The sequence below is a fragment of the Callionymus lyra genome, chromosome 5, assembly GCF_982586985.1.
Source record: "Callionymus lyra chromosome 5, fCalLyr1.hap1.1, whole genome shotgun sequence".
Lineage (NCBI taxonomy): Eukaryota > Metazoa > Chordata > Actinopteri > Syngnathiformes > Callionymidae > Callionymus > Callionymus lyra.
In genome coordinates, this window is record NC_141822.1 from 35,369,118 (window position 1) to 35,392,577 (window position 23,460).

A 23,460-nucleotide genomic window follows, 5' to 3' on the forward strand; every position below is an offset into this window, starting at 1 on the left:
CAAGCCCAGCTGTATCATGTTTTACTGTCTTCCTGACATACACACATACGCACACACACATCCTCCATTCCACTATTGTGTCAGGTTGCCATGGAGATACATTGACGACAACAACACCACCCCCCCAAACTACACTTCACCAATGAGAAGCAGCAACCGAGACACCCTAGTCCAAGCATGAGATGCAGCAAAGTGGTTACCATGGAAACTGCCTCAGCCTCAGCTCTGCTGTAGAGTGAGTAATATTCAGAGGTCTTGGTGTGAAAATTGTTGAATCAAAGCTGTATTTAGTATACATACATTTTTATCACTGAACAAAGAGAGAAGAGCATCCATTTGGATTCTTAATGTTATGCTGGCCCTTACAAAACATGAAATATACATTTTGTTTCGCCTGTAACTTAGACTGTTAAAATATTTTGTTCTATTGTGTGATTGAGTTTGACACCGGAAAGAATGCCGGGCGTCATACTAAAGTCTAATGATTAAACATTGAAACTTCTGGCGAAGATATTTGTATATATAAAATTCATAACTGTATGTTTGCAGTGGATAGAGATGGAAAAGTATCCTTTGTGCTGGGAGAACCACAAATGGTTCTGGTACTGGTCAGAATGCCAGGATCACTGCCGTGAACCTCGAGTCAAGCCAGATCTGTCATGCCAGAGATGAAACACTGCCAGCGTTCCACATGAAGCACATTACTTCAGCCTAATTACCCTGCTCTATGCAACTATCAAATAGGTTTCTTCTAATACTTATGGATGGTTTCGTGACGGACCAGAGGACAGTTCACATCAGCACATCAGCACATTACATAGGAAGCAGGGCTTTTGTGTGACAGAAGCAGGGGGCTAAGTGTTTCGCCATCAGCTAAATGATGGCACCAGCTCAATGTCAACACGGGTCACAGATATATTACTTCATTGTTTCCAAGGGCTAGAAAGAGTAGACCAACCAGAACCATGTCTATTCTAAGACAATATATTCAACAATATGGGTGACATTTCATGGCATTTACACGAGAAATTAATTTGTCTACTCGTTAAAAAATGTCCTTATTATTACAATAACAAGTTCCTGTCAGAATGCTATTAAATGATTTCCAAAAAAAATATGTTGAGAAAACAAATGTCATAATTTTCCCGTGTGCGGCTTCACACATCATTCCACCCAGTCATATACTGTAACGAAGGTGCCATTCCCGATCCCACTGACAACGAGTTCTAACTTTCTTTCACTTAGAATTTGGTTCATGTCAAACTGTAACATTTTTGATGTATTTATTTACCACACAAAAATGTCATAAACATAATAAAATCATGTTTGAATTGTGAAGTAGGTTTTTCTTAAAGCAAGTGTTGGTTTCAGGTAATAATAATGCATGTAGATAAATATAATGCACTAGAAAGATCCTTAGAAAACAATCAAAAAAGCCCCCAAAACCACACTTTTATCTACGTAATGTTTTAAAGACATTATGCACCAATTATTTTCAATCCATTAAATCCATGAAATCAGAGGAGGGAATTGAAGGAAAGATTAAAAACTTTTTCCAAACTACCATTGCATATCAAAATTGATAATTTTCAACACATATAAGGAATATCTTAAAACACACACCTTACTGTACACTATAGAGTGACAATTAATTATTTTAGAATTAATTATTGAGTTTTGTTATAATTTCATTAATATCACAGTGATTTCCTTTCACAATTGTTTTAAAAATGTCCTTTGTCAGTATTGAGGTATTGATATAGGATGTGTTTGATTTCATCAAGTCTGCTTACTTTTTCTTGGAAGGACCTTTGACTGGTGGGGGTTGATGAGAAGGACCACCTTTTTCCACTGAGTTACCACGGCGACAGCTTTGTTCCCCAGCTGTAGGGGAGGAGGAATCTGATTGGGAAGCTTCGCATACCACCTGGAAGCCCTGTAAAGCATTGATAGATTGATAAACAAAAGGGAAAAATAAGCAGTTTGTGATTTCAGTTTACTTGTCATGACCCTGGCTGACCATGATAATGTTCCCCACTGGATCCTGCTAATGAATATCTGTGGACATGCTCCTGGGAATGTACTGTCTCTTGTCTGAACACATTTAATCATCATGGGACCTCTTATGCATTACCAGACAACATTTATGCCAAAACACTTACAATGGGACCAGGATTACCAGATGATCCACAGGGGCTGTATTGGTTGTTGACAGGGGAGTTCCTCTTAGCTGTGGAGACAGAGACATCAGATAATCTTCACTATTAGCAAATGAAAAATGAACATTGAAAGAGTCTTCCTGAGAATTCCTTTTACCTGTAACAATGTTACGCACAGGTTTTATGAGGGATGTGAAGGCAGGGATGTCCGGCTGCCGATGCTCCCACATTGGCTGCCATATGACCAGACCACTAGCTAATCTGAAGGTCAAATCTGACTCCTTAAAAGAAGTAAAACAGAATCAGGTTTTCAGGACGGAACAGATGTACTGTTAAAAAGACATGCTCCCTAGAAATAAATCTTCTTAATCTATGGGTCAAGGTGACCCTTAGATAACACAAGTGTTTATGTCCTCCTTTACCACATCCATGAACTGCAATGGTTCATGGATGACATCTGATGCTAAAATCTGAAACAGTTTTTAAACCAGGGGAAAAAAAAAGGTGTAATAATGTTCTTTTAATAAAAACAGTTATTTAACTACCAAGGATTGGCCAAACATTTGGCATCAAGCTTATTTATATTAAGTTAAGTTAAAAAGTAATAGTAAGGCACATCTGAACCACTATGTAAAGCCTTAAAATGTTATTCACTAACCTTTATCCGATGAATAAGTGGAGCAAACAGAAAAACAAACAACTCCACAGTTGCCATGCTCTTGTGGAAGAGCTTGTTTCGCGTGTGTTCGTCCTCTTCAAGGAGGGAGCTACTATTCTGGGGTCCTGACACACCGAAGGCAGATGGGGAGCAGGAGCCGAGCGCCCCGGGAGAGGAGCCCTGATTTCCAACAGGATGAAGGAAAGCACTGCTGCTACTACTGCTGCCTCCACCAGCGGACCAGCCGTGACCGATGCTGGGTTCATGGTTACACTCCTGGGCAGCTTCCAATAGCATCCAGTGCAAGGTGTGGAGAAGCTTGGTCTCAGCAACGCCCAGTTTATCCTGGTGGCCTATGAGAGGTCAGAGGAAACATCCATTTTTTAAATTCACAATTTCCAATGCTTGAACTTTATTCATTAGTGAGAACCAACAAAACTCAAAATGGAGTGTCACCTTTCTTTGACTTGCATTTTAATCCGGTTTTAACCTAAATTGGGTCTTTTTTAACCTTCTTTATATTGCTTTTAATCTTTTCAAGAGATCATGCTGAACATTTTATGACTATTGATCCTTGTTCCGTTAATGTGTTGTAATTCAAGATTGCATTTCCATATATTTTCTCATGGTATTTCTATGAGCTAAAGCCATTATGACAATGAATCAAAATATAATTGGACAAAAGATACGACAATTGAATCCGTTAAATGGCTTATGAAAGGTTTTTAATTGACAATATACTTGTTATTTTCTGACTCACCCAGCTTGTTTCTGTTGGACAACAGGATGGAGGTACAGTGGAGCACATGAGGGAGGGCAGCCTGGACTAGATCCCATCGCGAGATGCTCTGGATGGCCTCTGAAAGTGCTGGCGACAGCCCGTGGAGCTTGTTCTCTACCAGGACCCTCTCAAAGGACTGGGATAAAGCCAGACGAAAGAGAAAACAGACTAGAGCCAAGAACTACAGCTTTTTTTCTTGCACTCTTTAAATATGTCACATGGTTGTGAGCATGCCAATGTCTGTGGAAGAGACCGCTCTGTTCTCTACCTAGGATGGTGTGGCGTCATTATGGATATGGGTTTGCATTGGTCTGTGTGTAATCAGTCATTAGCACTTGAACTCATCTGCTAAATGTAAACGACGACTTGATCTGCCCGTGGACAGAGGATGAAAAAATGTGATTATTGTGAGTGTACATCATATAACTTACCACACAGGATGCTTCATATTGTTTTCCCAATTTTGGCCTCAGGAAGGCACTGGAAAATGTTTAAATTATATGTTAGAGCCTTGTGTTGAATATATATATTTTAATATAAATAAATATTAAAACCAGGTGCAAACAACAAAACAGTGATCATTAGAACATTATGGCATCTACTATTGACGACACCAATTTACCTCAAACACAACTCATTTTTTTTGCAAAGAATGTTTCTCTCACTCTTGTTCTGCTTTGAATCTAGTTATATTCAAGGCACTGGCTCAAACTACACTATGGTCACCCACACTGAAAGATCCTGGACGAGGAGGAAGAAATGTGGAAAGTGTTCTCTTCTTCAAGTTAAGGTTCAGTCAAGTTTTATCTTTAAGATGTCTTGCTGCTGGCATTACCTTGCCACTCTCACTCATGTTTACATTTGACAAGACGCATTATTGTCGTGACGTCATCGACCCTGGCTGAGAAACTGCTTCCTCTCCTCATCTCAAAACACACATGATGACAACATCCACCTGCAGACCCTCATGACTGGAATCCTAATGAGTCAAAGATGGCAGTATATAGTGGGTCGTCGACGAAAATGTAAAGATATGAACGACCTTTTGCTACCATCGCAAACACCTGTTATCAGCAAACACCGACCTGGTCTGTCTCCACAGGAAGGTCTGGATGGGGAACGGGATTCCTTTCCCGCACTCCGGCTCGTTCTCGTCCAGGCTCTTCCTCTTCACCATCTTTGCCCGGCGCCTTTCGCCTGTCAGCCGGACGAGGGTCGACCACCAGCGGCTCAGATCCTGTCGCTCAGGTGCGCCTCTCACCGCATGACTGCTCCAGTAAAATGGCTGCAAGTGTCGAACTGTTGGAGGCGACAGAGAGGGAGACCAGGGGGGAGGAGGCAGGATGGGGGAGAATGAGAGGAGCGAGAATCAGAAGAGAGAGAGAGGAGGAGGAGGAGGCGGAGGAGGAGAGGAAGAGCAGGAAGGGGGAATAACGATCTGATTTGAGAACGTCCTCACCGCTGTGAGAGCGACGTGTGGTTTAAAGATGCAGTGAAAGTGAGCAGATGTTTCCATGACAGTCGGTGGCTGGTGTCACAATAAAGACATCAGTGGACACGTTGGTACTTACTTAGAGAGGAGGACAACAAGTGGGAAAATAATCCATTATCAAAGTGACACTTGGTTGAGGGGATACACTTTAAAATTAAAATAGCAGTCTGTTTTTGTTCAGATAAGATGAAACATTGACCTTAAAATCATGTATAATGTCTCTGTTTATGTGTGTATTGAAATGTCTGTTTTGTCTGCAAAAAAATGACTTATTATAATTTAAAAAATGGCTGAAGAAGTCACCAAAACTGATGAATAAGGTGTTGTGTGAGAGTTTCGAATGCACCATAAAAAGTCTTCCTCAATGTATCCCAGGTATGTATGAGGACATAAATAAAATAATGATAAAGACATGTGTCTTGTTCGACACTGCAGAAAACTGACCAGAAACTGTTTCCTTCAACTGAGAAAAATCTCTAAACTTAGGAAAATGTTGTCGGAACATGATCTGGAGCTTGTAATCCGTGCGTTTGTTTCTTCTCGTCTGGACTACTGCAACAGTTTATTTTCATATCTTAACAAGAAGGAGCTGTCTCGCCTGCAGTTGATTCAGAACTCTTCAGCGAGAATTCTGACCCGCTCTAGTAGAAGAACTCACATTTCTCCGATCCTTAAAACTCTTCTAATTTCTGAGATCTAAACCAGTCTATAAAGCCAATCATCTTCCTGGCCCTTGACCAATGGAGAATTTCTCAAAGCCGTATACCAGAGATACTGATCACTCAGGATCAACATCATCGTGGATTTGACCATGTTTGGGTTTGATCTTGTAGTGTCTTGAGAAGGTCCCTTCAGCTTCCGAGCTTGGGATAATAAAGTGACTCAACCAGTCAAATCTGTACATCAATTCATTATTGTATTACTCTATCCATCTATCACTCTTTCAAGAAGGAGTCTGCAGCAAGAATTCTGACCCACTCTAGTAGAAGAACTCAAATTTTCCCCATCCTCAAATCTCTTCACTGGCTTCCAGTTTCTTTCAGGATCAACTTTAAAATTCTGGTTCATACTTTCAGATCTATTCATGGTCAGGCTCCTCCTTACATCAGTGATCTGATCCAGCCTTACACCCCAGCTCGGGCTCTGAGGTCTGTGGATCAGAATCTACTTCCACGCACACGGCTCAGGACCAGAGGAGAGAAATCTTTTCAGGCTGTTGCTCCTAAGCTTTGGAACGATCTTCCTCTCTCGTTGCGCTTGATGGATCTACTGACTCCTTTAAGAAACATCTTAAGACGTTTCTATTTGTTCAGGCTTTTCCTTGATTTTCTGGAACTCCTGTTGTATTATCAGTTTTATCTTGACCTTTAAAGTATATACTTTATTGAATATTGTTTTGATTGTTTAAGCGCTTTGTGACCCTGGTCTGGAAAAGCGCTATATAAATATAAAATGACTTACTTACTTACCATAAAAAGTCTTCCTCAATGTATCCTAGGTGTCTATTCAAAAATATTCACCATTACAAACTCTTTAGCACAAATTGTTTACAGCAGAGTTTAGCTTCATTGGCAAGACAGTGTGACACAAATGAATGCCATGTTATTTAATTTGACAGAGAAAGGTAGGAAATAGAAATAACTTGTTTTTAAACCCAGTGGTGATGTGGGAGCTCAAAAAAAAAAAGCAAGGAAGACTGTCTGCTCTGTTTATACCATTTGAAGCTGATTTTCAATGAAAGTCAGTACCTCAAGGCACATTTTGAAATTACGTTTGCTTGCTTGCAGTCAACTTCCACTCATGTTACTCAGTGAAGAGCTGTCTCATCTGTTTGTGCTGACTGATGCAGGTTTACTCAGCAAGATGTACAAATGCAAACAAAAATGCAAACATATTTCACTATACTTGGCTAATTTTTTTTAAAACATTAAGAACAACATAACATAAACATGTTTATAATGAATTGTGCACCCAAATTATTGCTAATAAGTTATTTCATAAAAATTCTGCTCTTTGTTTTGGAAGTGTGGTACTTTACAATATTGTCTATGGAATGAATCTAGTGTTGCTGTATACATTGTTCATCCAATTAATGTGTGAGACTGCAGAATAAATTGCGTATAAAAAAATAAGGAGACCATCAACTGAGTGAATAACAAATTCAGATTTTCCCAATATCTGAGTATAAGTATTTTTAGGGCAGTAACTCCATCCCTTGTCAGTGAGTAAACTTTATGTATGTGTGTGTTATGTACAATTTACTCTTCTGACAAACGGTAGCAGAAAATGACCAGTTCATGGTCCATTTGTTTTTTATTAGCACGGTTGCTGTAGTATGCATTGTATTATTAACAAGTTCAATTGCTGTGAACATTTTTAATTATATGATTATTCTACAGTATATTTGAAGAGATAAGAGGAGTCTTTTTTCCTGTAACGCTTTTTCCTAAACTGCTTATAATCATTTTCACACTTCTTTTGCGCTTGAGTTTGAAACTGGTTCTGTCAAGGCCAGCTGCACTGACATATGTAAAGCTGTACACATTATACATTCATCTTTAATAAATGTGCAAATTGACTACAAAAAACATTGTATTCTATGAATGCTATTTAACAATTGCAACAGGTTGCAGTGTTACATGTGCCTTGTTGATAAGCTTTTTATGTCCTCATACATTACCTCCAGACGTTACTTTGACTCAGGTTTGAATGAATTAACTCTTGATCCCTTTTCTATAAATATGCGAGCTCATAGTCTGTTTAACACTATACCAGTTTATTAAACCTTCTCCCTGAACAGTGGTGGGTCCGACTTTTGAATTCAAAATGCAGCCAGCTCAACCCTGCCAAACGGTCTATCATGTTGCAAAGACACCCGTGTACTATTACTTACTTTTTTTGATGGAGTTGTTTAATGAGTAATGGACAAGTTTATAGATATTAGTTAATCGTGATATAGTTGTTGATTTTTTTTGTCATTTGAATACTTGTGTAAATGTAGGATTTGCTCATTGTGGTTTCATAATCTAGCAGCTGAGCATATATTTTCTTTTTGAACCCTTTTTTTATACCCTAGGTTATTTTATATTCACTCAGTATGAGTACAACACAAGACAGAAGTTGCAATATTCTTTACTTTTGTTGTCGTTGTCAAACTTGTCAAACATGGAAAAGCGGGCACACATCTACATGTTTTCTTAAATATGCACATACACAGGCAAACGTGGGGTTCATAGAGGAGACAGGAAGAGACGGCAGATGAAAAGCGGACATCCAAGGATGACAATGTGATTAAATAATAAGTGTTTAACATCTTAAATTAAGGATTTCACCATTTTTTTTGCCTGAATGTCAACAAATAAACAGCTGGCGGCTTCTGTGGAATGTTTCAAGTTAAAATGTTTCTTCTAAAAACATTAAAATAAGTGTGTTTATACTCACACTAAACATTTTTTAGCATATCTCTTTACTTTGTCATTTACACATAAAGTATTATTAGTCCACAGAAAGCACAAGTTAAGATAACAGTTACTAGAAATCAAATCCGATGGAAAACCAAAGTTAACAACTCGACTCGACTGATCTGAATTGAGTTGAAGAGAATACGATGAGAGTTTTATGCCATTTAGTGCTTGTGAAAATGTTGATCCGTTCATTAAAATAAAGTCCTTCGTCATTTTAAGACATGGATATTTTTTTTAGAGTTAGGTTTGTCCATCAAGATACAATAAGTGCTACAAAGTGTACCAGAGTGAAACTGAAAATGAATCAGTGAAATATCACAATATCAGCAGACATGCTCAAATATTCCTCTCGTCATCCTTAAGAGCAGAACCTTGTTCAATACACCTTGAATACTTAACACAAAAAAAAAAACACTGTACAATCTTTAAATCTTTAGCAAACACATCCAGTCAATCCTCATGTCTCCATCTGGAAGGAAGAGATAAGTCCTTGATGAATGTCAGACAACAGGAATTTAAGGGGTTTAGCGAAGATTGAAATCTTCTTGAAGAAAAGGAAGGTTGTTGATGGACAAGACAGTCCAGCTACAAACATGTGTGACATGGAGTTACAAGAAGATGGGGAACCAGTACTGCGGGCAGCTCATAAGCCCTGCTTGGCTAGCGCAGCGGATACGTCCTGGGCCAGCGTGGAGAGCTGGGGAGAATCGAGGATGTTCATGCTTCCAGCGGATGACAGGTGAGGGGAGGTTCCCCCTGTTCCAACACCTGGGGAGTGTGTGATGACGATCTCTGCCCCATGGTCAACACGTGCTTTGGCTGTTTCACGGAAGTTCAGCTTGTGGCTCTCAATCTACAAACAAAATATCATGTTACTGTATCTGGCCTCTGAGTGCAGTTGCCATGACTGCCTCACCATAATGTTTCCTCCTCCCGGGGTGTGGCTGGTATTGCCCAGGGAGCCGACCTTGGCATGGGCCTTATCCTTAAAGTCCAGCTTTACATTGTCAATTCGCACTTGTCCCCCTCCTGAACGACAGAGAGGAAAAGAAAGCCAGAACATCTCATGATTTGACTTATGTCAAGTTTACTTGAATGTACAGACATCAAATGCTCCAAAACATATGATATTGAATTAATTCATGTTTAGAATTCTTTAATTAGCTTTTACTTATGTGGTCATGAGGAGTAAGTCCTTTGCCAGCTATTTAGAGTGAAGAAGTTATGTGTCTCAGCCACACCACAGGAGGGCACTGATGGACACCACAACACAATTTGTAAAATTAAAGGGTAACTAATGTGATTATTTAATATGTTGATATATTTATTTTTACTCAGTGGTTAATTGTTTTATCAAGATACAGCCTACATGCACTGACATTTATATAAGATGTAATAATAATAGGCAGAAATATCTAGCCTTAAAAATAGTTACAACTAGAGTTTTGTTTTATCATTCACAAGCTTATGGTTATGTTATGATGTTCCTATGTGTTTATTTAAGTGCCTCTTAAGTTAATCTTGGACCTCTGTTGTACTCATCAATATGTGTCTGTTTGCACAAGACTCTTCATTGAAATATTTATGTTAGATAATGCCCACTGGAAACACATTTTTTAATGTTGTTTACCATAACCGCACACACTCTGCTGTGATTGGTCAAACAATGAGGTTCGCCTACATGTCTCATCAATCTTGGAAGTCTCCACCTCCAACCTCCAAGGGACTTGTTGTATAAACAAAGTGGGGCATGATTACAGCCTGCTGGAGGAGGAGTGAAAAGACATTATGACGTCATAATGGCCCGCTTACGTAACCTCTTGTTCATTGAGATTTCAGACCGGGGAGAACTTTATTAAGAAATAACTCCAAAACAAAGCATTGTTTTGATGAGGGACTTACTGCCTCTTGGAGAGGAAGACTTCAACATTTGAAAGAGTTAGTCAGGAGAGTTTTGTTTATACATTAGCTGCCCTTTAAGTCAACGGCAGTATTATTAAACAGCAACATTATGGCTGTGTGAAATAAGTACCTGGTCTGTGGTGGATGTTGGACATGGAGCCACATTTAGCAGTAATGTGGCCGAGATCGATCTTCTTGGTCTGGATCTGGACCTGTAGGTAGTAGATAGTAGCAAATAAATAAACTGTTTCATTCAAAGAAATGGACAATACCAGACATAAAAGTTAAATTACTGTATATAAACAGAAGTTATGTATACACACAAACACACAGACACACCTTTTCTTTATTTCCATGACTATTTGGATTTGAACTAGAGGTATCAAAACCATGAGTGAAAACATATGGAATTATGTTCTTAACAAAACCTGTGAAATAACTTCAAACATGTGAAGCCGTGCCAGGTACTTAATCAGTGTCAGTGTTGACAGGTGATAACTTAAACATGTTATTTTTTCAGGTAGGGTGAGCCAATGTTAACTCCTCCATCAGATCAATTGTCATGGATCCCCGTGGATTTTGAAAGCCTGCGCTACTAGATATCTGGGTGTTAACCCTTGTGTTATCTCAGGGTCAAGGTGACCTGACAGTAGGACCAGGTCTAATTGTAGTTCATTCATTTACTAATCCACTCCCTCACTTCCTGTGCAGCAGGTTTCAGCAAGTTCTAGTTAAAGCTTTATTTCCTGCTGAGAGCTTCTACAAAGCCTTTAACCCTTCAGATGTCCAAGACACACACTGCAAAAGTTGGTGCTTCAGCGTCTTCTGCTGATGTTGCAAGATGAGACCTTTCTATGTTCACACCAAAGAGAAATTAGTTTTTATGATAGTAAATAAAACCTGTATGTTGTTATAAAGAACAGAAAATAGTTGTATAAAGTGTTCCCTCTGTGTTACTCACACATCCTCCACCTGCTGTGTGATGTAGTTTATTCAGGGAGCCACATTTAGCCTGAACATGGCTGTAATCCAGTTTGACACTTGGAATCATGACCTGGAAATGACAAGACTTTGATTAAAGACACATACACAAGTTGGCAGGATTGCATAGATGGATTAAATCAAGTGCTCCTGCAATTTAGGTGACACATCTAGGATTATAAATGAAAGTGATATGTCGATAAATGGAAGAGCAAATGTTTGTGAACCAGCCCTTTATTTCCTAAACCTTTGGATCAGAGGACCAGGCAAGCAAACACAGTGACTGAATGAAGAAAGATGGAGAGAAGGCAGATAAGAAGAGAAAGCCGTACATACATTGCCTCCTTTAGGCGAGTGCTTCAGATTGTCCTTGGAGCCACACTTTGACTGAACATGACTGAAATCCAGCTTCTCACTTGAAATTTGTACCTAAAACAAAATCGAAAAATATAAATAATCTACTTGTGCTTTTTGTTAGGTAAAGGGTTTAGGTGAGTGTGCAAGTGGAATGAAACTTTTAATTTTGTAAATAAAAAAATAAAAAAATCATTCAATCATCCTTGGTCCGTTTGATGGGATAACATTCTTAAGCATTTATCCTTAGCAGTGGTGTTCATGTGTTCAATGTTCATGAATGACTTAAGTTAACGTCAACCAGGCATGTAGGATTCATCACAAAATAATATTTTTGTGTTTCTGTCTCCAAAGTTGGTGCATTTTGATTAGGGTTACACCGATTATTGGTGCTAAAATTCTGCATTTTGATTATAATCTGCATCAGCCATTTTTGAATCCATATGGATAAATAGATACGTATTAAACCAAGATATTTTGACAGTTTGGCAGCTTAACTTCTTCTCCATCTGAAGGGTCACATGGAGAGCAACGACACTGGTTTCAGTAGGCAATGAAAGCAGTGCAAACAATGCTCATGATTCAGTGAAAATGCCATAAACATCCAAGTCCTCTGGAACTCAAACCTAAAGGTAACAATACTATAATCTAAAATAATAGCTGGAGACTTCTACGGGTTCATGACTAAACATTAAACCTTAATTTTAGAAAATATGAACACAAATAAATGTAAAAACGTTTCTTTTTGATGCTTTAAGCGAACAGAACAGTTCACAGGATAGTTGGAAGAAAGTGAGAGAGAAAATTGTTGGCATTAAACAATTAAAACTTTATAAAACTACTAATACTTAAAATGTATTTAAAGTTCTACATATTTTTATTCTAGAATGTCATGTAAAACTGTTTTACAATTCTTTTTTCTAACTTTCTCCTTTTGGGATCCTGTACTGTAACTGGCGTCTTCAAAATCATCATTATTTACCCAGGGAAGAGCCAGTGATGGGTTAATGAGGTTTCATGATATGGTGAGTAGATGGGCTCTTTGAAACCTCACATCCTTTTCAAACTGAGAGCCCCAAGATTTAAGATAGATTACTCTTAAACATCACACAACATTGAGTTTAACGATGTACATGATGCCAGTACACACACCTTTGCGAAGAAGGTTGCTGGCCTTATATGGATAAATGAGTATTAAACAAAAAATATACTTGATACTGTTAATATAATCAGCCTCGTTTACTATGGCATCTAGTTGACTTTACCTTATTTTTGTCCAAAATCCATCAACATGGATGTGACTTAGTGGCTCAGTAGAACCGTGGGTCGATCAGGATATAGAATTACCTGTCCACCTTTCGGTTGATGTTTAATGTTGGCGGTGGATCCAATCTTCGACTTGACATTTTTTATGTCCGGCAGGGGCTGGTTGAGAACCTTCAGCTGACGGTGAGCAGAGGATGGTGACTTTGGTGGAGTTCGGATCACGGCCACCTTCTTTTCCTGGAGGACACTAAATGACTTGGGGGTGTGGCTGCCGGGGGTCCGTGAGCCAGGTGTGCGACAGTAGCTTGGTGGTGTGCCTGGTGTGACAGCAGAGCTAGGGGTGGAGGTGCCACTCCGGGCTGACCGGGAACGACCAGTATCTGGGCCTGTGAGACAAAATTTTAACCCTTTGGTTAGCCTGGTAAACAAACTAAAATAAAGAAAGAATTATCCCTCTTTCGTCGGATGATCAAGTTTTACAGATGAACGAGGACTGTGAGGGTTCCTACCTGGGGCAAGCTTTGAGCCGCTTTCTTTTTCCCATAGAACTTTAGATTAAGTAGGCTAGTTAACAATGGCGCGTCACTTTGGTTATTTAAGAGAAAATTGTTCGAAGTGTGTCTACATGATGAGCAGGGAGGGTGGGGAGGATGTGATGGATCTTTCTAGCTATTAAAGTCTACCTTTCATACTAGAGGCTCTTCCAGATCGTCTGTCACCTTGGAAATCAATGCGGATTGCTTCAAAAAGGAGGGGAGGAGGCAGAAGAAGGAGCAAGGTGGCAGGAGTGATTAGCTAGTTAAGATCATTTGTTAGTTCATGGCTACATGCCATCACACCTGACAGTGAACTTTTTATTAATGTAGACCGTCAGATCCCACATTTCTTTACACCTGACAAGACTTGAGTGTTATCTTACAGGTCGGCCGTGAAGGATTGTCCTCTTGTTCAGCAGCAGGAATGTGGCGTGTCAAGGACTTGGCTGGCCTCGGGAGGGATGACCTCTTCTCTGGGCTGCGGTAGGTTCTCTCCTGAAAACAGAGACGGCGCTCAATCTAAATAACATAAGTTAACACATTTACACACTTCTATCCCTCATTTTCTCTCATTTTTTTTACCTTCTCTGCCTTTTTTTCAGGCAGAGGGGATGAATAAGAGCATGAAGAGGAAGGTCGGACTTCATTGAGCCCAGCCTCCAATAGGGGGTTCCGCTTAAGGCTACAAGCAGAGCTGGGCCGAGAGGACTGTTTTTCAGAACCCTGGCGCAGAGCTGCCATTTTTAACAGAACAGCCCTGGTGGGACTCTGATGACAGCAGAGGCACGGAAACATGCAGGTTGATGGAAAATGAGCAGACATGGAGACTTGAGAAACAATGTGGATGAAAGACAAAGTGATTGTGTTGACATGAAGTGAAATGATTGGATCTCACAATAGGACACTTACAATGCAAAACATAGAAAAGGGTGAGGACACGAAGATGAAGTCAGAAGGTGGCATCAAATGCACATTTTAAATGTCACAGCTAGCTAGCTTCTCACAAAAACAGCAAATATTATACATAAATGACATACCTGCTAGACTAAAGGACTATTGTCAGGTCATTGACACCACCAGGTGAACCCTTTGGCATATCCTAATGTATTGTAGACTCCAAAACCCCTCAAGCAAAATTGACTGAAAATCACTGACCTAGCAGTAAGGGTTTTAGGGGGGAGGTAAAATAAAATGAAAAAGTAAACAACTGCATTTCTGTCTTTTAATATCTTAAAGAAATACGTTTTTTGTGGCCTTGTCAGATGAATTCAAATAAAATCTAATCACAGCTTTTTTACTTAATATAAGCTATCCATCCGTACATGCTCAGATTTTTTTTGAATTGGATTTGTCCAATTTTGATGAAATTGGAAAAAGATAATCAGAGTTTTGGGGTATTTGTTTATCACATGTTTTCTTATAAGCAGGCAATAGTGGGTATTTGAATAAAGATTAAACATTAACGTATTATCAAAAAAACAAATGTGTTGATGAACTGGAGTCAAGTTAAATATTTCAAATATGTTTTGGAACCTGTACTATTACTGGCCTTAGAAGGCAAGCAATCATATTTTCTATTATGATTTGAAATAGAAGTTGAAATGTTCCTTTACTCACAGATGTTCTCTGACAACGCAGGGTTGAAGGTGATAATGGAAGACAAACAATAGAAAGTAAAAAGCATGCAGAACAGAAAAATGAAGGATTAAATGAATCATAAGTGCAGGCATTAAAACAAAACATATAACTGACCATTTTCATTTAGAGCAGTTACTACTCACAGTGGGTCTCTCCCTCGACTGATGGACACTTAAGGGCTGATGACCTTCAACACCTGCACAGAGAATAAAAGCTGAAATTACTTGACAATAGTGGACAGTGATTTAAGCACTTTGACATTAATGCAGTTGTATTTTAGTTACTTTACAGTGAACAATTGATAATGTAAAATTCAATATGATCACCTTGGTTTGAGTAACTTTCTCATAGACTTTATTCACCCATGCACCCACACACTCTTTCAGAATTAGGACACCACTTGAAACCAAAGATGTCTCAAACGTTTGCCAGCTACATTGCTCCCGCTAACAAATGAAGCTCAGTGGTGAGTGGTGTATGCTCAAGACCAACATCATCAGAAAACAATATACAATATCAACAAAACAATATTAAAAAATATATTTTGGTTTTAAGATCTGTTTGACAAGTATAAGGGAAGGAACAAGTGTAACTATTGTATGATGTAATAACTCAGATGGGACAGATTAGTAAAAAACAATTATTTATAACCACATAGAAATGTCTTGTTGTCTATATCTACATGGCTGTGGAGAAAGTGAAAGGGTGAGATCAAGACCACCATCTTTCAACTTTGTCTATGGATCATTAGCATCGCTGGTGAATGTGTTGTATGTTATTTAAAACTTTAATAAACAGAACCCTGAAAGGGGCATGAGGGAATCATTTTTCTCTGTTTTTCTTCAAATGTGACTGCACACATATGGGTGGCGTAGGTGATCAAAAGTCAAAACCCTCTGTTCATGATGTTCTCAGAAACCACACATCTAAAGCTTTAAAGTCTAATCATGTTTAACTTGCTGCTTTAAATGATTGGGCAATCTTTTTAACATTACTGCACTTCCACAAATGATAAAGAGATTGTAGGCAATATAGTGACAAGTGTTCAAGTGAAAACAACTTTTACACGAACAAAAGGTTTATCGTTGCAATTGTTAACACATGAAAAGGTGGTGAGCCGAAAATGTTTTTTTAATGCAGGTTACAACTGTGGGTTGCTTAGAAATACCTATGCCCTTTGTATCTGAACCAGTTTATAATTCATCAGGACACACATGCTTGAGACTTCTCGGTTAAAGTGGTCAATCTAGGAGAGGCTTAGATTGTCTCTTCTGAGAAACATTTATGTGTGTGTGTATTATTATTATAGAAATAAAAAAAATGTTGCATGTTGAAATTGGAACATAAAGTGCAGGCCATATTTTGGCTGGGTAAGTAACAGTCAGACAAAGTGAGTGTTTTTTTCCACCTCAAAGTACAGGTAGTATATCCAGAATTAAATCTAATTTCACTCTCTAGAGTTTGTTGTTGAACTGCGCAGAATCCTGGTGAAACTGTTCACCTGTGGCCTTGCGCCTGGCAGAGACACGAAGCAGAGCAGGCCGTGGATGTCTGGCTACTGCTGCTTTGCCTACATTCTTTCGAGATGGTGAGCAACATTGGAGGGCTGAGATTCTACTCTGGTCAGCCCTCCGAGTGCCAACTACAAAGAGGAGAGATATGATTATCCAAACATGATATAAACAGACATTGTAATTATGCATAACACCAACAATATGGAAACCTTTGCGCCTTTTCATCTCGTCTTTCTTGTGATGACCCACAGCTCTGTGAGACACTCTACAGTCAGTGCTGCCACTTTGGCCCCTTCTCCCCTCAGAGGCCCGTTTAACGCGTCTGTCCAAAACTGGTGTTCTGGCAGGACTTTGGGTGTGAGGGAGGACCTCAATTTGATGAATCATAATGCTTTCATTATCTGCATTGAAGACAATTAAGTGCTGAAATTGTATACATTTGTAAACAATTATTCAAACAGATATTTCTGGGTACCTTTGGAGTCTATCCAGTCACTGTCTGTTTCCAAGTTGGAGAGGTCAGCGATGCTTTCTTCAACATTTCCCTCAAAACTCACATCACAGCTTCCTGTTTCCTGACATATCTCAAGATCTACTTTGTTTTCCATTGTTTCTACTTCACTTTTGTTCCATTTAGGTTCAGCATTATCACAATCTGGTCCGGATTCATCTTCCTCTTTCATCAGCTTTACGTCAGTAACCATTGGTTTACTTTCTATAGCAGTAACCTCACAGGTAATACCTTGACAAGAAACTATTGGTTCGTGCTCCTCTGACACAACTTCTTTATCTCTTACCCACACAATGTTTGGAATATTTACATCGGCAGGCCCGCTGTATTTTTTAGCAAATATTACAGGATCCTTTTTTGTGTTGACAGATTCCAGAGTGTCCTCAACTTGCACTTGTGGCTTATTGGCCAACTGACTATCCTTTACTTCACAAAATTCTTCTTGAAGTATAACGATCATTGGGGAGGACCTGCCTTCCTGCTGAGCATTTTGAGTTTTGTCAGCTTTTTCAAATGGAAACTTTTGCATCTCTTTATCCAGCTTCTCCTCATCTGCAGATGTTTGAAGACATTGTTCACTGCCTTTATTGACCACAGGCAACTTGTTTTGAGACTCTGGATAACTGGAGGTCTGTGACATCCTACCACCATCTCCAGTTGTAAAAGTAAAAGAGATACCCGGGGGAATTGGAGAAGCTTCTCTTGAAGGGTCTTTTTCAACTTCAACCTCAGGAATAGCGTGGATCTTTATGTCACCTGGTAGTCCACTCTCTAAACCAAACTCGCTCATTCTGTCCTTCGAAGTTGTGCTTGGAATTCTGAGACGGTCTGGTTTTATTCCAAAAGGCACCGCTTTTTCTAGGATCAGGTTTGTCTTAACTGGTGATCCTTTCTTATCAAAGATGGATTTTCGTGACGTTTCCAGTTCAATCGCTTTAAGAATTTCATATGATTCTGCTATACTTCCAACAGCAGGGAAACACTTATAGGGCGAATCTCTTGGGCTTAGCACATCAGCAGGTGAAGGCAGGGGTGCAGGGTTTTCATTGAAAACACAGTAGCCTATTTCTTCCACTGTTGGCAGCAGACCTCCAAAGGCAGGCATGGCCGAAACCTCCGACACTAGAGCTGATAAATTGGCTGGCACAGATTTACGTCTAATTTTACTGACATTACTTTTCTGAGGAGATGGCTGTGGAAGAGACCCTGCTAGGTCCAACATCTCTGAGTACCTCCTTGATGGTGGAGAATTATGACCCATGAGAGGGACAAGTTTGCCCTTCACAACTTCACCTTCACTAATATCAATCTTTGGATCATCACCCTCTTCCCTCCTTACATCCATTACTGGATCTGAAGGAATGGTCCCGGAGCTTGAGTTGACAGTACTGGCATGTTGCTCCAGTCTTTCCTCTGGTATTTCAAAGTTTCTAGGAGCCTCTATCACTTTGCTAATCTCATAGTAGCTTTGGGTTTGGGGTAACTTCTCTTTGAAAACCAGAGCAGATGTTTCAAAGTAATCTTGCGTTCCAGATTTGGTCAATGGTGTAATATCTGCTGCCACAGTCACACCTTCCATTTTAAGATCACCTCCAAGGCTTTTGCTGATCTCATCATCACAGTCTGTCTTGGTGGTCAGGAGAGTAAACTCAGTTGAAGATGCCCTTTCTTCATTCTCTTCAGTGATTTTTCCTGTCTCCTCACTGACCTCCTTATGAGCAGCGGCTGCAGAGTCAAAGGACACGGTTGTAACGTAGCAAAGAGTTGTACAATGTTGCATTCCCAAAAGCTGGCCAAGACAAAGCTCTCTATACTAAAATGTAGTCGCTGGTGGTGGGAAACTAACACAGCAGAGGCCACAGCACCTATAACAGCATAATGAAGTCATGGTTGCATGAGACAGGATGTCCTAGAAAAAGCTGACACATACATTGAGTTCCTATTGCAACACTTAAAATATCCAAACCAATTCTCTTCATTTTTACTTCAGGGCGATACATTTTTGTACAATACTGGATCGTAACAATAGGAAAACACATCAACTAGTGGAATGGAATGAAGTGAAAGCATTTAATCTCAAGGCAGAGTTGAACTGAACCTGATTTAGAAAAATAAATTACACAGTTACACAGATAGTTAAGTAAAGTTGTACTATTATTTAAAGTTGTACTATTAATGAAAACCAATGAAGAGAACAGATTAGCGTGCCGATTAAAAGATGCTGCTTTCTACTTGACGTGATGGTCTGAACCAGGGGTCACAAACTCAACTAGCCAGGGGGGCACCTTAGGACAGCCGTTCATAATAAATGCACTCATTCTGCTACTGTGCCACTGTGTAGTGGTAAACATGTTGATAGTTGCCCCCCATTTCTTTTTATTATCCATTTATATCATTTTCAATGATACCAGCAGGGGGCGATCTGTGCCTTACGCATTAGAGGATGACTCTGTTGCCACAGAAGAAGTCAGGTCAACTCATTCTATATTGTAGTAAACCGTAGTAAACCGAAGCTACTCAATGATTGACATGATTTTCTGTTATCTTTACAGGTGAGAGTGGTGAGTAAAGGAAACATACCTAGATGGAAATAATAATATTATTACTATAAAGAGAAAATGGGCTTTAGAATGTAACAACGTTAGAAAATAAGTTGTATTTTAGAGTTAGATGTTGACTGGCCACGTTGTGTGGAAGCGAGGGTGGACTCGTGGTTCGGGGCGGTCACGGTGGTGAAATTAAACTTTAAAAAGTTTTCTGTTTGCGTGGATCCATGTGGGCGGAGCACGTGGTCCAAAGAGAATAATATTTAATTTTGTTAGTTTTGTGCAAAGGTGATGCCGTAATATATTAAAATTCATATAAAGTTGTTGATAGAGGCAAATAACAATTTCCCTAAGGAGACCTCCTGAGGGATCAATAAAGTTAATAATAATAATCTATAAGTGCAATGTACATTATAAATCATCTTTAATCTTTAATGCAAAAATATTAAAGAAAGTTTAAAGCAGTATTATATGATTTAACTGATTAAATAAAGTTCTTAGAGTCAGTTTATGATAACACTATTTATATTGACTAGAATGTTTCCATGATCGGTAATGCTTGTTTCAGTGTTTTCATGAAAGCGGTCTGATGTTTGGATTTTGATGCTGTTGTCGCAGATATAGCGTAACACTAGCCCCACTTTAGAGCAGGGGTGCTCACACTTTTTCAGTTTGCGAGCTACTTTTATAATTGTCAAGTTCAAAAGATCTACCTTCATCAAATTTGCTCAACATAAGTAAGTAAAAACTTTACTCAGATGACTAGCTCAGAATGAAGTGAATGGACTGATAACCAGTCATGATGGAAGGATGTGTGGATTTAATCGTCTTCATAGAAATGCTGACTTACATAAATAACTAGAGGCAGTCAGTAAGGAGGATATTTCCTCATAAGAAGATACTTTTCCTCTGAGAGTAACTTCCAAAAATGTCCATGAGACCTGGTCTTATGCTCAGTGTCAGCCTGTGTTAAATCTCATCCTCCACTGCAGACAAGTTCAGACTCATATGTACTAAGAATTGCATTGATTTTCTACTAAAAATGGTCATTCATTCGAACCCAAATGGTGCACAAAAATATTCATGTGTAAGAATCTGTGCGTGACACAAATTCAAGCCCTTTTCCTTTGTTCATCAAAATCAACAAAGAATTCAGACGGGTTCATCCCTTTCCATGCCTCCATTTCAATATGTCGATCATATTGAAATGAAGCACAAGACTTAAATTTCTCCATTTCTGTGATCATGAAAAAACAAAAACAAATGAAAACATCAATTCAAACTAACCGTTTATATTTGTTTATTTTAAACATGTCTGATATGAATCTCACTATTGTAAATGAGTTCAGATGTCTCCGGTGTAAATGTTAATATTTTACATACACGCTTATTAACAAGAATTCTGAATTTACAGAGGCGACCAGTGGATTATTTAAATTTTAAAACATCTTCAGATGAAGTTTAACGAGAATATAACATTTATAACATTATTAAAGTCAGGCTTTTCCTTGTTGAGAAGCTCATCCATGCTTTTGTTTCCTCCAGGCTGGACTACTCTAACTCTCTTCTGTCAGACTCAGGATTATCAAAAAAGTCTCTCATGACTCATCAGCTATTGTAATTTTCAGGACATTTTGTTGAGCAATTTGTGAGCAGACTCACCCACCTTCTGACAGACAGAGAGACCTACCATTTTATATAGAAATGATAACATTTGGAGTGATGATCTGTATTCATTAACCACCTTTCATTGTACAAAGGTCCATGCTTGGCCAACACTCATGAAAACTTTAAATGGAGGTCCACAGAATATCATTTCATGAGCCACCAATGTCCAGTAGGCCACAAGCTTTAGACCCCTGATGTAAACCAATTCCACATTTTGACTGAAATGGATCATTGTTACCGTTTGTGTCTAGTTCAGCTCCACTTGAAAGCATGTATCAATTCACTAATAAAATGAATCTACGCTCATATTCTTCCAAACTTAACCTGGCACATATTCACGGAGCTTCCTGTCTGCAGGATGACCACTGCGATGTAGCTGGCAATACGCAAGACGCACAAGTTATCAACTATCATATAGTTGATTGATGCTCTCAAGCTGTGAGCAATGAGTTCATGGAAAAGCAGAAATTAAGTCCTAAAGCAACCAAACTGCAGCAAAGCACATTCAAGAGAGTATTATGTGTGCGTAATACTCAGTCACACTCAAATGTAAATCGATGCAGGTTTGATCACACACAGACCTTTTTGTGATGGGCTGTGTTCACTGGGGTGACTTGTTTCATTGAAGACCCGTAGTGTCTGCTGGAGGCTCAAACCCAGCTGCACTGTTTCAGAATATGATTCTAAGAGCAAGTCTGCTGGTTGCTCATCTGCTACTGACATCTGGGAAATGCTCTGCTCTTCCTCCTCAGCCTGACGCTCCTCACTGACAACCCCTACTTTATCTTTAGCCAGAGAAGGAGGGGGAGTCGGTGGGATGGGACGGGTGATCACAACAAAGTTTCACTCTGGAAATGCATGAGATGCGACAACAAGCAAGACAGATGCAACTACTGTTTCGGTCACCAAATATATTATATGTTTTAATTCACTCACGTTATTCGTTTAGGTTTTTTTCAACAACTAAGGTGGCTGAATAAAGAATTTATTTTAGTCTTTGCCATGCATAGATCTTAATTCTAAATATTGATATTATGATACATTATCCTTTTTCTGCCTTCAAATTTCCTTTAGAGACAAGATGCACTCCAAAATAATACAATACATTCAAAACAGGCAATCCTTGTTTTCCTGTTGATTCAATACAAGACATTATATGTTTCTTTAATTATTAATAGATTAAAATAATAATAGTGAACGCGGGTGGTGCATTTCACATCAGAATGACTTTTATGTTATCTACTACCTAAGCTAGCAAGTATACCACCTACTTTTTATAGTCAGTTGGAAAAAACCGCATTCATATTCACTTGTGTTTGAAATTGTCTAATTAAGACATTGCAATGGTTTGCGTGAAGTCATCTGCTATATATAATAGACTGACATACTTTTAAATGGGGACTTTCAGGAAACTGTTTATGTCCTCAGTGAAACTGGCAAAACATTTGTAGATTATCATATTAATAGTACCAGTATAATATACATAAGGCTTTACACAAATACCAATTTTGATGTTTTTAAATACATTTCAAGACATTTTTGGACCGCACTAGACATGGAAGAGAAACAACGGCATTGTTTTTGGAGAACGCAAAACTAATTCAAATATTTTGATCTGATTAAGACAATGACAAGAAATATAGATGTCATTGTTGATGATTTGTTAATCTATGGTTAAATGACATTGTGAGTTGAATGCAACATTGACAACTGGATTTCACAACAATCATTGTTTGCTAAGAAATATTTACTTTTTTATTTTGTGTAAATATTTATGTAGTCAGAGGAGGAAACAGGGAAGCAATGGCGGATTATAAACGAAAGGTTAGATTGGGTTGTGCTACGTGTGAGAGTGTTGGTGTAAGATGTGCCACATGCTGCAAGAATACTTCAAGTGAGGAGGAGAGTTATCCCAAAACAAAACTGTTCTGTGCACGATGTGTTGACTGTGCCCCCATCAGCTGTCACACTATTATGCTTACGAGAGTTT

The 23,460-nt window shown here is 38.9% G+C and overlaps 2 protein-coding genes across 5 annotated transcripts in view; both read right to left on the reverse strand.

Annotated features, from left to right (window-relative positions):
* The window catches only part of unc80 (unc-80 homolog (C. elegans)), a 47,911-nt gene extending 43,005 nt beyond the window's left edge, over positions 1–4,906 (reverse strand). The window contains exons 1-7 of the mRNA XM_087792158.1: positions 4,684–4,906; positions 4,030–4,078; positions 3,578–3,734; positions 2,818–3,170; positions 2,317–2,440; positions 2,163–2,230; positions 1,794–1,936 (exon numbers count right to left, since the gene is read on the reverse strand). Coding sequence (XP_087648284.1) covers positions 1,794–1,936; positions 2,163–2,230; positions 2,317–2,440; positions 2,818–3,170; positions 3,578–3,734; positions 4,030–4,078; positions 4,684–4,775 — 986 coding nt within the window. The 5' untranslated portion in view covers positions 4,776–4,906. The remainder of the gene's footprint in view (positions 1–1,793; positions 1,937–2,162; positions 2,231–2,316; positions 2,441–2,817; positions 3,171–3,577; positions 3,735–4,029; positions 4,079–4,683) is intronic.
* Positions 4,907–8,206: 3,300 nt separating this feature from the next.
* Positions 8,207–23,460, reverse strand: part of LOC148080447 (uncharacterized) — a 37,684-nt gene continuing 22,430 nt past the window's right edge. The window contains exons 5-16 of one of the 4 annotated variants that reach the window (XM_087792159.1): positions 17,221–18,981; positions 16,955–17,146; positions 16,733–16,873; positions 15,375–15,427; positions 13,977–14,088; positions 13,741–13,797; positions 13,139–13,443; positions 11,774–11,866; positions 11,418–11,510; positions 10,587–10,668; positions 9,471–9,583; positions 8,207–9,407 (exon numbers count right to left, since the gene is read on the reverse strand). In XM_087792159.1, coding sequence (XP_087648285.1) covers positions 9,198–9,407; positions 9,471–9,583; positions 10,587–10,668; positions 11,418–11,510; positions 11,774–11,866; positions 13,139–13,443; positions 13,741–13,797; positions 13,977–14,088; positions 15,375–15,427; positions 16,733–16,873; positions 16,955–17,146; positions 17,221–18,981 — 3,212 coding nt within the window. In that variant the 3' untranslated portion in view covers positions 8,207–9,197. The remainder of the gene's footprint in view (positions 9,408–9,470; positions 9,584–10,586; positions 10,669–11,417; positions 11,511–11,773; positions 11,867–13,138; positions 13,444–13,740; positions 13,798–13,976; positions 14,089–15,374; positions 15,428–16,732; positions 16,874–16,954; positions 17,147–17,220; positions 18,982–23,460) is intronic. The other 3 variants (XM_087792161.1, XM_087792160.1, XM_087792162.1) reach the window with 3 other exon arrangements.